This window comes from Varanus komodoensis, unplaced genomic scaffold (genome assembly GCF_004798865.1).
Source record: "Varanus komodoensis strain SLA01 unplaced genomic scaffold, ASM479886v1 scaffold18_1, whole genome shotgun sequence".
Lineage (NCBI taxonomy): Eukaryota > Metazoa > Chordata > Lepidosauria > Squamata > Varanidae > Varanus > Varanus komodoensis.
Genome location: NW_025335548.1, coordinates 3,126,409 through 3,142,460, shown reverse-complemented (window position 1 = coordinate 3,142,460; position 16,052 = coordinate 3,126,409). Strand labels below are relative to the sequence as shown.

General features: G+C 41.2%; 1 protein-coding gene across 2 annotated transcripts in view; it reads left to right on the top strand.

Annotated features, from left to right (window-relative positions):
* Nucleotides 1-3,283: 3,283 nt before the first annotated feature.
* CWC22 (CWC22 spliceosome associated protein homolog) overlaps nt 3,284-16,052 on the top strand; it is a 48,059-nt gene continuing 35,290 nt past the window's right edge. The window contains exons 1-6 of one of the 2 annotated variants that reach the window (XM_044426992.1): nt 3,284-3,372; nt 5,428-5,552; nt 9,833-9,900; nt 11,516-11,632; nt 12,181-12,420; nt 13,369-13,497. In XM_044426992.1, coding sequence (XP_044282927.1) covers nt 5,526-5,552; nt 9,833-9,900; nt 11,516-11,632; nt 12,181-12,420; nt 13,369-13,497 — 581 coding nt within the window. In that variant the 5' untranslated portion in view covers nt 3,284-3,372; nt 5,428-5,525. Of the gene's footprint in view, nt 3,373-4,108; nt 4,324-5,427; nt 5,553-9,832; nt 9,901-11,515; nt 11,633-12,180; nt 12,421-13,368; nt 13,498-16,052 lie in introns of those variants that run through there. The other variant, XM_044426993.1, reaches the window with a different exon arrangement.

Below are 16,052 nucleotides of genomic sequence, written 5' to 3'. Positions count from 1 at the left end.
TTATTTAAGATATAGTCCAAAGGATATTCATTATGAAATAAGGATTAGCTTTTAATTATGTAGCATTATGCTATATATTCTTGCAGTGTTTAAATGTGTTGGTAAATGAATTCCATTAATCCATTCATAATGTCATTCTCTTCCAGAAGTTTCTGTAAGATTATTGGGCAATTTTTCTAGCTTGAAGGTATTATTACAGATGCTTGGTTTTACAGTTCTCAAAACTGTGAATTTGTGTCTCCAGAGATCACATGCCTTTTCTTCACAACAAGAATGTTATAACATAAATAAACAGAGCTGAGAAAAAGACCTCAATCGCATTGTTCCTTTGCAAATAAATCTATGTACATGGAATCAATCCCTTACCTCTTAAGCACTAAGTTTCAGAAAGTTCAATGACTAGAAGAAGGCTGTTGGGAGCGGAACAGATCTGGACAAGGAGGGAGTGGGAAGAGGCAAGCAATAAAAATGAAAATGAGACCTTTTGAGTAGAGTACTCCATGTGTTTGGATCTTTTTGTGTACAGCCTGAGGTTTATCACATTATTCTCTCCCTGGAGAAAAAACTTATAACAGCGACAGGCTGTAAAAGAGACCCAGTTTGGGAATATTTTAGTGAAGTTCCTCTGCTTATGGGTAAGGCAAGCATGCATGCAAATTATATAACGCTATGAACTGAACAATACAGCATAGTGCATTACTTGCCATTTTGTACACCCAAACTGATCAAGATGGTGGTACACAGGTGGCTGTTGAATACATAGCAGATGCTAAAGTCTTTTAAACTGTAAATAACCTTTTGTGGAATAATTGGCAGTATCCAATTATGTCATTCTACCAAATGAATTCACTCTCGCACCATGCCTCTCAAACTGTTGGTTACACAAGTGGAACTAAGCCATGGTAGTGGAGCTTGTACAAGCACAGCGCATTCTCCCAATGTACCCAATACTACATAGGCTACCTAAAGGACCACCTTCTTCTATATATACCTGCACTGAGATCAGAGCAGGAGATCCTCCTAAAGCAGTCATCATTCAAAGGGGTGAGAAGGATGGCAAATTAGAAGGACCTTCTGGGTGGCTGCCTCCACTTGTGGAATTAGGTCCGTTGAGAAATTTGCCCAGTGATAACATTACTCTCTTTCCAATACCAGGCAAAAACATTTCTCTTTTCTAGGCATTTAACAATACATTTTAACAACTAACTTTAATGTTTGTAATAATTTATCATCTTATGGTTGTTCCTTCCAGTGGATTTAGTGGGTTTACTGTAATGATTTTTAATTGCTGTTTTTATGATAGCTGATTGTTTTTATTATTGTATGCTTATAAGATTGATTGTTCTTGTTAGTTTGTTTTAATGGTTCTGTAATTTTAAGTGTTGCAGGGAGTAGTGGGTGGCATACAAATGTCAAAATAAAATAAAATGAAGTAAGTAAACACAGACCAGTGGGACCTGCAACATGGGGCTTGCACAAGCAGATCACAATGCACTGGCCAGCAATGCTCCTGTAGGGTTGGCACAGGCAGTAGAGTACCAGTGGGGCTTGCACGATCAGAACCAAAATCCATTAGAGTGTGTGCGTGTGTGTGCAGTCTCCATCTGTGCAGCATCACTTAATTGCACTGTTGGATATTGCCCCCATTTTGTGTTACTTTAACCCAAAGGAGATACACCCTTTTAGTTTTGAAATCAGTGAAGTTCAGATGAGTAGTAAAAGAATACAACATAAAGCAGAAAGATCAGAACCTTCTGCCATGTGTAATGGTGACTGCAGAGGACTGGGATGGAGGAAGACTTCCTTGGGCTTTGATAAAGTAACAAAGAAGTTAAAAAAAATGTGGCCTTTATTTTTACTCCTGAAAAGTTAGAGGGAATGAATTAGCAGAAAAGTTTGGGCAAGTTTGAAAAACAGGATGTGAATAAGCAAGCCTAGCAATAGTTTAAGGGACTAGGAGATGTTTTGCTGGTGCTGACTTCAGTAAAGTGAATGATGCTTCTAGAGATAAAATACTTTGAAAACACAGTACACCAAAAGGAAAGGCACATTTTATGCCATCTGCTGCAGCAAGAGAATTTTGCAGACAAATCTTTCTTTTCTCTTTCTAACCCAGATTTCCATAGATGGTTTCTGTATGCCATAGCATCTTTGGTCTCTCCTTTCCAGGGGAAAAAAATGCAAGCGGTAGCATTCTTGTGGCGAAAGCGCCTGCTGCTTCATCAGCAGAATGGTTTATAGCTATAGCATCCAGGAAGATAAGTGTTATGCTTCCTCCTATGAGATAGGTGTTCAAACAGTTAGAGTTTCTGCAAGAGAACCGAATTGTGGCTGTTTCATCAACATCTCACTGGGTTCAAATGCAAATGTAATTAGCAACGCAGCATATTTGCCATAGACAAAAACTGCCTGAACAGTTCCTTAAAAGGCATAGAGCTATCACATTACTTTACCATCTATTTTGGGTATGGGTTCAGGCTATACCCACCCATTTGGTTGCAAAAGACTTAAGATAAGTGCTTAGTTATTGCCTCTGAAATGAAATATATAAATGGGGCAAAAAAGGAAAATACATCTGAAAACTGACTAGTTACTTTCAAGCATTTCTACACCCCAATGCTTTGTAATGTTTACCAAGCTCACAACATTTCTGTGAAGCATTCTATTCTATTTTTATTTCAAGAAGGGAAAGCAGAATCATGAGACTGCTGTCATATATACATTGGGCGTAAAACCTATTGAAAATCAGAATGGGTTGTCTTAGGCTGCACAAGCACGCATCTATTCGATTTCTATGTGGTCACAGACATTTTAAGAGTCTCCTGGGCCTTGCAAGAAGTGGCAACTTCGTCCTAGGCTTCTAACACGCTGTGGTGCACTTTCGCTTTAGAAGTCGGGCTTTACTTCATGCACCTGCTCAGAAAGGCTTTCAGCAGAAGTCCGTCTGTTATCGTGGTACTACGACTCCCCTTCTTTTCTCACCTTTGCCTGGGGCTGATGGGAGTTGCACTCCAGCTAAATCCGAAAGGGCCAGCAAATTCGCCCTCTACAGCCAACGACCAGAAGGAATGCTGGGAAACGTAGTCAACGCGGTGCTGGCGGCAGAGAACGCTGGGAACTGTAGTTCGAGCCTTTCCCCGCCGTTTGATGAAGACGGAGTTCCTCACCGAGCCCGCGCGAAGGCGGCGCCGGTCCCGGGGGACGTGTCGCCGCGGCCTCACGTTCGCGCCCAGAGAGCCGGGATGGCCACGGTCCCGCACCTTTCTCACGGAAGCCCCGCCTCTGCCCGGTCGTTGATTGGAGGACGAGCCAGCGGAATTGGCGTCATTGCCGTATTGGGACACACGGTATGGCGGAGCCCGGGAGGCGCAGGTAAGCTGGGAGGAAGAGGAAGGAGGGAGGGGACACTGGCTTTTCGTCTCGGTCTCCCCCTCCCCAGCGGGGCCCTTCGACTCTTCTCGGGCCCCTTCAATGCCCCTGGAAGGGAGTGGGCGGAAGCAGCCGCCGGTTGGCGCCCTGTGGCTCGGTGCGGACCTCCCAGCTGGGCCGCCTTCCACACGAGGCAGTTGCTTCTTCTCTTCCTAGGGGGGCGACTTATTGGGACGCGCGGGTTTGCTGCTTCCTTGTGACACGTGTGTGCGGCCCCACAAGTAAAAGGACGCACGTAAACAGGCCACGGAAGTCGCACAATTAAGCTGCTCACCCTGGTCAACGCTGCCACAGTAAAACTTTACTTAGCATCTCCTGTTGGGTTCCCTGCCCCTCCACCATCGCCTTTCTCTTCACCGCTCTCTATCTCTTTCTCAGAAGAAGCTTTGTTGTGAAGCTGTTCTCTGGGGACGTGCTAAGCTCTGCATATGTTGCTCCAGAATAAAGTATATGTGGCCTTCCTTGTGTGTGTGTGTGGGGTGGGGGGGGTCTTCCACAAAGTGTGCATCAAGTGCTTTACTGAACCGAAAGCCATGCCTAGAATGAGGGTAGAAACATGCTTGCTGGTGTTATTTTGATGGCTTTGTGGAATTTTAGTGATTTTATGGCTGCTGCTTCAGGCTTCCAATTGTTGCATTTTGTGATTTGTTGCAATTGTTGTCTTAAACTGTATGCCAAAGATAACTCTAGTTACAACGGTTCTTTGTAAAAAAGGACACTTGTAAAGCTCATCTTTCTTTTGGCAAATGGCTGCTGTAGGAAACAATTTGATGTCATTTTTACAAAGCATGTCTCTGTGTGTGACATGTATGCAACACACTGTCAGATAGAAGACCCAAAGCCAACTTCTCCTTCTCCCAGACTGTCATTTGCAAATCCAAAGATAAGAGCAAGGTATGGAGGTGATCTAGCTGTTGAACTCATCTTTGTGGGTCGTGCACATTGTACTCCACCAAGTACCTGCCCCTGATTACTGTAGTTTCCAAAAAGCTATCTGAAGTATTCTTCAGAACCAGTAAGTAGTGATAGCAAATCTGAAGTGATCCTCAGGGGAAGGGAGCTGCATTCTCTTGAAATACATTAGATGTTGTCAGTATATAATACACAGTACTTTGGATTATTACAATTAATTATTGTGTTAGCTTTAGTATGTTTTTTCTTAAAATTTAAACAACATAAGAAAACACATAATTTTAAGTTTTGTTTATTAAAATGTAAGCATGAATTTTTAGGGTAGGGATGAGCAAGGTCTGGCTTTCCAGATGCTTTGGCTGTGACTCTCCTCAGTCATAGCCAGCATAGCCAATGGTGAGCCAATTCTCACAAGTTGCCTGCCCTTGCTTTGGGCATCAGGCTAATTTCCAGTAACAATAAGGAATATTTTATTAAAACTATAAGGATTTGCTTGCTATACTGTTGCTAAGTGAAGTCAGGGGACAAGACTGATGGTGAAATATGAACCACCTTTATTGGTTTTATTCTAGTGAATTCTGGAGACATCTAATACATTTTTATACTGTATTTGAATATTGATTCTGTAAAGTGCTTAAAATATGTTTAGTTCTGGGATACAAATTGATTAATAACAGTGATCTGAGATTTCATGTAACAGTGTGCTTCACTTATTCTACATGTGGCCAATGCAGTCCCATTCCAGCCACACCTAAACCTTCCTCCGCTTGGATAGTATGTGGAGGGAGGTGCATTGACACAATTCTCTTTTAAGAGATAACATCACCAAGCTTTGTTTGTTTGTTTGTTTGTTTAATAGATTTATATGCCACTGCAAAAGCCCATATCTGAGTTCTCTGGACAGCTCACAATATCTATAGTTGTTTAGATTCTTACTGAAAACAGTCATGAACATTAATGCTTGAGTAAAAAAAAATAGACAATTAGTGATATAACTTCTGTTAATATAGATAATAGCTTGTACCTGATCTATTTTAATAACATGTTTGTGCAATTTCAGAAAGTATTACTTGTTTTCCTTTACAGATGAGCATTGTTTCATAGAAAAATAGAACAATTCCACAGAGAGACTTTGGGAAACTGGTAATATTAATCAAGAGTTTGAAGTGCATTTAAGAAAAAAAATGAAGAGTGGTGTAGCACAGATGAATGTAAGTATTTTCTGATTTTAATTTAGAAAATGCTTTCAGTGTTGGCTTTTGATGGTTCTAAGCCAATATTTTCTTTATTATTTGATTTTTAGTCCGCCCCAATTAGCCACTTGGCTTCCTGGACAGGTTACAGACAATAATATACTTAGGAAGCCTTCATCCTTTAGTCCAGATGTGGATGTGTCTCCTACAGCTTTAAAGTGGTGGAGAGTAGATGCAAAAAGCCTCCCCTGTAGGTTCTTCTCTTTGCAGAAAGATTCATGTGACCTGGGACTACAGCTAGTTTTGACCACTCAACTTGCCTGCCCCATCTTGTGAGTATCCAGGTCTCTGGACATTCACAGAGACCCAAGGTTCCCTAACCTGAACTTTCACCCCAACCGTTACAGCCATATAGACTTCCTGTGCATTCACCTAAGTGCTGCCAAACTGCAGCACTCATGGACTTCTTCATGACCACTCAGTTTGGTTGTCTGCTCTCCTAGATTTTAAGGCCTTAGAAGCTGCACAGGGATCTCGCATGTAAGTACAGAAATGCAGGTCTCAGGTTGTACTTCATCAGTGCTCAGTGTTCCTGCCCTGTATTGCAGATATTCAAACATCCTCACATACAAAAGGATCCATGATTTCACCTGATCCCTAACAGCCATATAACACTGCTATGCCTTCAGATAAGCTGCCAAATGCAGCACGCATGGTCTTCTTCATTACTGCTAAGTTCTGTTGCTAAATCCCATTGATTTACAGAACCAGGAGTTTCAAAAGGAACCCCTTTTTCGTAACCCAAACCAGAAGCTGAAATTTTCACTGCAACCCATTTTCATGCATGCTAATCTAATAAGTGTTAAGCTGCATATCAATGTTGTATGTTTTGTATTCTCACCTTGCTTGCCACATTTCTCAACTTTAGAAATACTCAGGGATGTAAGGTTTCCTAACTCTAAGTTGAATTTCACCCCAGCCATAACAGCTGTATGATATTTATATGTATCCAGATAATCTACTGAAGAGCAATACTCATGCACTTCCTTGTGACAGCACAGTTTGATTGCACAGTCCTCTTAATTTCCAGGCCCCAGGAGCTGCATGATGAGCCTTATTTTCCTAAGCCTAATCTGAGCTTTTTACTCCGATACTTCCACCCTATTTTAAAGCATGTACATTCCCAGAAGTGGACAAATGTAGATCATGGGTTGTATCTTTTGTGTGGTCAACTTGCCTCCCCTTCCTTGCAAATTTCCAGGCCTCTGGACATGGACAGGGATTCAAGATTTTCTAGCCATAACCTGAGGTTTCGTCCCAACCCAAGGAACTATATACAGTTCCTATCCCTGCCGGCAGTTTGCCCATATGCAGGACTCCTGGTCTTCTTCATGCATGCTCAGTATGGTTTCACAGTCCTCTTCATTTCCAGCCTTCAATAGCTTCAAAGGGAGCACAGTTTTCCTAATCTTAACCAAAGAGCTTAACTGGAATACTTCAACCCCATTCTAATGCAAGGAAATTCACACAAGTGCAGGAATGCATGAGGCAGTTCATTCTTTTTGAGAACTCTGTTTGCCTCTTCCATCTCAGTAATTTCAAATCTTTGGGACATGTGGACAGAATGAGATTTCTAATACTAAACCCAACTTTAACTTATAACCCCACATTAGCAGTCTTATACAATTTCTGTACATTCAGCTGGTCTTTCCAAATGCAGGATTCACATGCTTTTTCATGATGGCACAGTTTGTTTACCCCATCCCATTGATTTCCAGGGCTTGGGAGATGTAGAGGGAGCCCAGCTTTCCTAACCCAATCCTAAACAAAGATTTTACTGCAATATTTCTCCCCCGTTTTAATGCATGTATTTTCACACAAGTGTAGAAATGCAGCTGCCAGGCTGTTATTTTTGTGTGCTGAAATTCTCTCCCCCATCTCAGTCATTCCCAAGCCTCTGAAAATGCACAGGAATCCAAGATGTTCTAAATCTACCCTAAGCCTAAACTGAAATATCACACCCCCATAGCAACCGTATAGAATTCTTATGCATTCAGTTGTCCCCCTCCCCCAGCAATGCACCACTTGCTCTCATATTCATCACTGTTTAGTTTGTTTGACCCATCCTATTGATTTCTTGGTCTTAGCAACTTTTCCTCTAGATCTGAATCCTATCCTGAGATATTCATTGCAATAATTCTTCCCCCATTGGGACGCATGTGGCTTCACACAAGTGTGCAGGTGCATCTGTCAGGCTGGACATTTTGTGTACTCTGCTTGACTACCCCATCTTGTTCCCAGCCTCTGGAGATGCAGAGGGATCCAAGATTTCCTAAGTGGAATGCTAAACTGAAATAGCACTGCAATTTAGCAACCAGACAAAATTCCTGTGCTTTCATCTAATCTCCTCAGATGCAATATTTACACTCTCATTCCTGGCTGCGCAGTTTCTTTTCTCCATCCCACTGATTTCCAGGCTTCAGGAGCAGCAGAGCTAGCCTGATATTCCTAACTGACACCCTCACATGAGATTTTCACTACAGTATTTCTCCTCCTTTTTAAAGCATATAGTTTCACACAAGTGCAAAAATGCAGCTATCGGGCTGTTTGTTTGTTTTTGTGTACGCCACTTCCCTCCTTCATCTCAGTAATTCCCAAGACTCTAGAGATGCTGAGGGATTCAAGATTTCCTACCCCTGTCTCTTACTGTAACCTGAATTCTCACCTCACTGTAGCAGGTATGTAGAATACCTGTGGATTCAGTTAGGCTCCCAAAATGCAGTATTCACAGTCTTATATGTGATTGCTCAGTTTGGCTCCCCATCCCATTGATTTCTAGGCTTCAGGAGCTGCAGAGGGAATCTGTTTTTCCTAACCTGAATCCTAGTCCGAGATTTTCCCTGAATCATTTCTACCCTATTTTCATGCATGCATGTATGCATGCATGTGCAGATATGCAGGTGGCAAGTTGTTCTTTTTGAGTGCTTCAGTTGTCCCATTTCCGTAATTTCCAAACCTCTGGAGTTGCAGAGGAGATTCCCAAACCCTAACCTTAACTGGAAGTTTCATGCCACTGATAGCTGCTATAAAGTATTCCTGTGCTTAAGCATTGGCTGCCTAAATGTAGCATTCACAGTCTTCTTCGTGACTGCTGAGTCCAGGGCCCACTGGTTGTAGAAGGAGCCTGATTTTCCTAACTGAATCCAAACCCTAACCTAAGAGTTTCACTGCAGCAGTTACACCCCATTTTTATTTGCTTTTTTACTATATATGCTGCCAATTAGTCAAAAAGAGAGTGGCATATAAATTCAATAGAGTCCAAATTTTAATGCATGTTGAATCACACAAGTGCAAAAATGCAGGAGGAGCGTCCACTTGCCTTCTCTATGTCTGCAATTTCCATGTAGAGGGACCCATGATTTGCTAACCCTGTCCATAGGCATAATGTGAAGTTTCTCCTTCAGCTGAGCAGACAGACAGACTTTCTACCCATTTGTATACTCTCCCCAGATGGAGCATTCTCTTTGTCACTGCTTCGATTGGTCGACCAGTTACTTTAATGTCATGGCCGTAGGAGCTGTACAGGCAGCCTGGTTTTCTTAACTTTAGCACAAGATAGTCTCTCTAACAAGTACAGAAATGTCCTTCTCAGGGTGTGCTTTGTGGGTGCTCAGTTCTCTGCCTTATCTTACAAATTTCCAGGCCACTTCACATGCACAGGATTCCAGTTTACCCTAACTCTAATACTACCCTGAAATTTCACTCAAACCCAAGCAGCCATATTAAAGTCTTTATGCGTTCAGATTGGCTGCCCAGTCGTCGGACTCATGAGTGCTCAATTCTGCCCAGTCTTGTTCATTTCTAGGCCATGCAGACTGCAAAGAGAGTTCCATTTTCTTAATCCTAACCCAACCTTAATATTTGAATGTCACTGTGATCCTTCTACTGTGCTTTTTAAAATTCATGTGTTTTCATCAAAGTGAAGAAATGCGGGTCTCAGGTTGTTTCTTGCCTACTCTGTCACCACCCCCAAATTGCTAGAAGTGTCTAACACTTATTTATTTTAACCGCAAACATTTTTCTAGTAATAAATGGCCTCCAGAACATCCCCTAATGGTCAGGAGAAGTTTTGTTAAACTGCAACTGGCTGCTGTGGGAGTTGTGAGGAGTGACTAGAGGAAGAAGTGTTAAGTGTGCAGAATTTTAAGGAACTTTTTTGCATTGTGTATAATTTCCTTGTGCTTGAGATACCTAATTTTACATTAATTACCTAAAATATATATTCTTTTCATTTTAAGTCTGGTTCTACTAACGAAAAGAAGGATTCTCATAGTCTTCGGCGGAGAAGTTCCTCTCCAGAAGAAAGGTAGTACTGTATGCTTCAGGAAAGAAGTACACAATTGAAATTCAATATGGAACTGTATTCGGGGGTTAAAAATTACAACCATTGGAGGGCATGGGAGTGTAATGCAGTGCCGCATTGGTCCTCACATATACCATCCCCACAGGTGACCTGGATTGAGCAGGTTGCTACTGTAAGGGTTCCTGATGGAAGAACAAATTCTGAACCTCTTCAGCTAAAGTCTGCCTTCCCACATGTTAGTCAGAAACCAATGGAGATGTTGGGCTAGGTCTGTCACATGTATTCTTACTCCTGTTCTTCACATTCACTGAACACTGGAAGACGCAACCCCTGGATAGGGTTATGATCCCAGTCAGAAACATTTCTAAACAAGGGTCAGTTGAAACCAGGTAGGCCATAATATTGCTGTGGAAAACACAAATATCCATTTCTGGTCGTCATTGAATTTTTCATTTCCACCTCAAAGTTCTTATTAAGGAATTTGCTAAACTTGCAGAATGTACATTTGTTTCATGCAGGGTGTGGAGGGATTCATTCTTATAAGACTTGATTAGCAGAAGGGAAAGTGGGAAGGGCTGGATTGTGACCAAGTTGTGGAATTGTTTAAAGAAATAGAAAGGATGCATAATTGCCAAAGCTTACATGTTGCAATCCCTTTTATAATTATCTTTTCTTTCTATTGTGCTTGCATAAGCAGTTCCAATTTGTTCTATACGATGAAAGATCATAAATTTTGTGAGGTGGAGAAGAAAATTTTCCAGAATGCTCTGTTCTTCTAGTAACATTTTCTATTTTACAAATCCATTTTGAGCAAATGGATCCTGACTGGGAACATTATACCAGCTTGGCAGTTCAAAAAGTGTAATTCCAATTTTTCAGGTGATGTTTGCCTAGCAAATTAGAATACAGAAATGTTTTTGTGTAATATAAAACCAAAAGTAGTGGCACTGAAACAGAAAGTGCCCCAGCATCCTTGATGGCAGGCTGTTGAAGTCAGATGAAACAGATAAATGGTCATCAGCGTATCATGCACCACTCTGGGGGTTGCTAAAATTAATTAGTGCCGCCTTCCACAGCCTCATGCCCTCAAGATGTGTTGGACCACATTTCCCAGCATCATGCACCAGCACCAGGTCTGGAAAAGCTGGATTCATGTGTCAAACTTCTCAGTACCACTTTTCCATACATTTGAATAATGTTACTGTCCTTAATTTTTTTCAAGTATTTCAGTAAAATCTGCATAGTATAATACTCAAGTGCTTTCATTTTTGTCCTCAAATATTTCAAGTCAAATATTTCTATATTGGTACACACAAAAATAGCTTTGTTATTTACTAAAAGCATATAAAGTAAGCATGCTAAATTAGCTCATTTTATGGCATCAGAAATTCCTGATGACACTGCGCAACTAACAGGACATTTTTAGAAAGTGTTCCTTTTCAAAAATGTCTGGAAAACCCACTTCGCTGTGTATGTGCACATTTGATGGAAACTGTCTATTAGAAATTTAATACCAAAGCTTCTGCAATTCTGTAACACATGAATGCCATGTTCTGTGAAATAGCCTTTTCCTTTAAGAACATTTACTAACAGTTTCTTGTTCTTAATCTTGGGCTAGGTACATGGAGCGACGGAAGTCTCGGTCACCAGAAGCCAGAGGTTATTCAGATCGCAGCAGATCTGACCAAGAATATGCAGAAAAGAAACGCTACAGTGACAAACACACTGAAACAAGGTAAATGTCAAGTGATTCGGGGGGTGGGGGGAATGTTGATTTAATTTAACTCAGGAGTAGGGCACCTATTGCATGCTGTCTGTGGATGAGCTGACAAAAAAAGCTACCCTGCCCATTTTGCTTTTCTCTGTGCAGAGTTCTATGTTCCTCTCTGCCCAGAAAGAGACTCGGTTGGAGTCTGGAGAATTAGCCAAATTAGTCTCATTCTTCTTGTGTTATGTGCTATCAAGAATGGGCTGGCTAGCAGTGTGTGATTGCTCAATCATTGCTTCCTGTGGTTGTTTACTCTATATGCTGCTCATCATCCCAGCTAGGCCAGAAGAAGCCAGATCCCAGCTGTTGTCTGCAAACTGGAGGAACCTGAGGACCAAATGGGAATGTCCATGGAGCTGATTAGGCTACTGAGGCAGAGGTTTCTTATGCCTGGTTTAACTCTTAGTGGGTTTTGTTCCATGTTGTTTTTGCTTAAAAATAAGAAATAATAACAATTTTTGGCAGTTGCTTAACTTCTCATGACTTGATCTTTTAATATGTCTTCCTACTTTTAGGGGAAGAGAAAGACAGGAAAGAGAAAAGGAATTTGATGGGAAAAGATACAGGAGATCTCCTTCACCTGACAGAAAAAATGCAGCAGAGAGATCGGCACTGCAGAGTTCTCTTCCTCCTGAAGAACCTCCTCCAAAGAAGAAAAAAGATGATATAGATCCCATTCTCACCCGTACCGGTGGTGCATACATCCCTCCAGCAAAGCTTAGGATGATGCAAGCACAAATCACTGATAAAAATAGGTGGGCCAAATGTAAACATGTTTCATATCTTGCATTAACTGAAATGACTGTACTCAAAAACGGGACGTTTCAAACTAACCAGCACCAAGAAACAGTCATACTTGATGTGCCAAAACTTCTCATCTTAGAGGGAAGGGTGCAGTTGCCAGGGGGTGGGGGATAGAGGTGGGAAGTGGGGATTCTGCTGCATGTTGGCAGGGCTGGTGACAGGGAAATCCTGCCTGTGATGGGTCATCCCATTTGGCCTCTGAAATTCGAAATGTTGGGAAGATATGTGCAATGTGTCTTTATTCTAAAGTTGCTTTAGAGCGGGGTTGGGCAGCTTGCAGCCCACCAACAGCTCTAGCTGATGGTGTGCTGATTAGAGTTGTAGACCAAAACATGATGAGGGCTGATTAGAGTTGTAGACCAAAACATCGTGGGGCGGGGGTGGGGGCACAAGTAGCCTATCCCTGTTTTATAGTTTGGATAGTTTTTCCAACACAAATCTATGTGCCTCAAATTCCCATGCTTAAGTTGCCATTTGGTTTTCATGCTATTCTTATTTGAGTATCAGTTGCATAAACCAGACAGGGATCTTTAGATTTGTTGTGTATAATGGCATCCTCATATGATATGTGCCCCTCCTAGTTCTTTCTCTTGATAATGCTTTTTTATTTTCAACAGACAGATTCATTGTTGATGCAATATATTGTCAGTTAAACGTTTAGGTCTAACAATTCTGAAAGCAACTTTCTGAAAGACAGGTAGATATGGTTTCTGAAAAGTGCAATCCTATGCATGTTTAGTGAAAAAAGAAACCTCACAAATCCCAGCTACCTGAGGAATACTGGCAATTAATGGATTTTTTTGTCTAAAAACACATCTGTTGAGACCTCAAGTTGACCAAGCAATACATTTCTATGCAATTTTTACTGATCAGTGCATTTGTAATATTTTAAAAAACAGTTTAGCATATCAAAGGATGAGTTGGGAAGCCCTGAAGAAATCCATCAATGGTCTCATCAATAAGGTGAATGTTTCAAATATTGAGAATATTATCCACGAGCTCCTGCAAGAAAATATTGTGAGAGGAAGGTAAGCATGAAATACTTAAAATGCAAGCTTCTGCTTAATAAGTGTCAAGCATCTTATAAAAAGCTTTTTCTGGTATTCTTTTGGTCAGCTTTAGGGTTTTATACACCTGCAAAAGAATTGAAGTGTAATGAGAGTGAGACCCACTGGACGCAGAAAGTTTTGATCATGCTTATCTTGAAGACTTTGTAGTAGGAATGGAATGGAATGGAATGGAATGGAATGGAATGGAATGGAATGGAATAAAAGTAGAGTTGGAAGGGGCCTGTAAGTCCATTGAGTCCAATACCTGCTCCACTTCCACATGTGGTCAATCATTCAGCTGCAGGCCTGAGCCTTTCCAACTTTGCAAGAGCGAGTCAACATGCTAACTCAATGTATAGCTATGCAGGCAGGCTTCATAGACTTACAGTTCAGTGGTAATATTGGGGAAGAATTGGAACCAGACTTTTTACAGAGCGTAGCTATTAAGCAGTTTCTATTTACGATATAATGTTTTTATAAAAAACAGACTTTTTAAAGATCTGGAATCTTGTTGTGGGAAATCATCTTTTGTCCTCCCAGTTACACTGAGTACATGCTGATCTATAAGCAGAGCTTATAGTGATTATAGTGAATGGGTGTCAATACACGAAATGTTGGGGATGGGTGGGGAATGCTGAAAGCTAGAGGAAAACAATCTGCCAGTATAGAAAATAAGGATAGTTAGTGTTAACTATACAATAATATAATCCAGAGTTTGAGGAGAACCTCATTGTACCCTTTGCTATGAGGCATCATAGTCTTCACTTTCAGTGACGTAGAATCTGGACCCCTGTAGCTGTTAAATGGCCAAAACTCTAACTGAAGAAGTAGAAATTGAAGAAATGAAGACTTAGTACATAGATGTATCAGCTAAACATGTAATAGCTCTTTACCTTTTGTCTCTTAGTTCACATATGCTGTGATTAGGCAGCTCTTTGTGGCTGTGAGCTTCTTGTGAGCTGAGGAGGAATTCCTGAATTTTCTCTGTGTCCAGGGAAACTGATTGCAGTTCATTGCTGTGTCTGAGAACAGCTACAGGATAAGGAAGGAAGCTCTGCTCGTATCTGTCTAACTTGTTTTGGACTGATAAGATGCCCATTCTCTTTTGATACTGTAGGGGCCTTACAGTAATTTGCTTGGGCCTTAAGTAAGAGACTGTTTGCATGCCTGTGTTTCTTTCCTAATCACAAATGAGACTGTCCTCTTGATTATATACCACCCATGTTCAAAAAGGCTGTCCCAGTTTCACACTTCCTTTTGGAAAGTTGACAGAATTGAAACTTGTGCATTCTTTGGATCAGTTTTTAGGAAACAGTATGTGCGTAGTTCTGCATCTTTCATCTTCTTTAAAGGGTTATCTTTAAAGTTGCCATTGCTAGGCATTTGTACATTTGGGCTGATAAAATCTATCATCACTCTAGTTTTTTTGTCTTCTCCTTACAAGAATCAGTTGGCAGTATGTGTGTATATGAGAGTTAGAAGGTGAAGATGTAGCCTGTGCATGTGCACAGGTTTATATGAACTATTTTTTCTTTTACAATAGCAACCTTAGCTTTTAAACTATGCTTCCTTATTCTGGTCCCGGTTTATTGGAGATGCCTGTGTTTCAAGTCTCTTTCAGAAACCGCTGCTCACTACATCCTATAGACTAGCATACAAGTTTCAGGAGGGTTGTTCTCTGCCACAGCTCCTCCTTTCCTGCCCAGTTTCTGTATGTCTTTCACCCAGGAGGCACTAATGGCAGAAGGAAGTCAGCCCCTGTGCACCTTTTCCCTGTGGAGAGGGCCAGCAGTGGCCTTTCCATAGCTTTTCTTGATCCCAGACAAATTATAGGACTGTCGTATTTCAAGTACAAGTTAGTTATTTGCAGTTGCTAGTAGAGATGGTATGGTGTGCTAGCTAGAGTGTTTGCCTGTGACTGTAGAGAGTACAGTTCAAATTCCCACTCAGCCATGGAACTCACTGATCCAGTTTGGATGATCAGATAACTCACAGTTGGTTAATCATGGATTGTTTGTGAGTGGTTGGAAGGAGCATGCTGTTTCTTGCTGCTCCTGCTTCTATTCCTGGTTTGTGTGCCATGCTGTCTGAACCTGGAATTCTGGATTGTTAAGGGAGAAACAATACAGTTTTATCTCAAACAAAGCATTGATTAAAACTTGTAAGTTGTTTCTCACTAAACAACCCAGAGTTCCAAATCCAGAATCTTGTCACACACCCCTGGAATGTTTAGCAAAGCAGAAGCAGTTGAGAACTCATTTGCTCCCTTACACTGACAAACAATCCATGGTTTGTTTACCATGGGTTGTTTGATTGTCTGAACTGAACTGAGTGTCTTTGTAAGTTGGGTCACTCAGTTTCACCTCATTCTGTTCACTGCCCTGGATTCTTTGAGGGAAAGTTGTGGTACAGATCTAATAAAAGCCCGTAAAGGAAGGTATGTGATTAAATTCACTGTCCTGTGACCTCTGGAGCAGGGGTGAACAGAATGTAGACTTGAGTGTTTAGCAAGGGTTTCTGACCCCCAGTTGTTT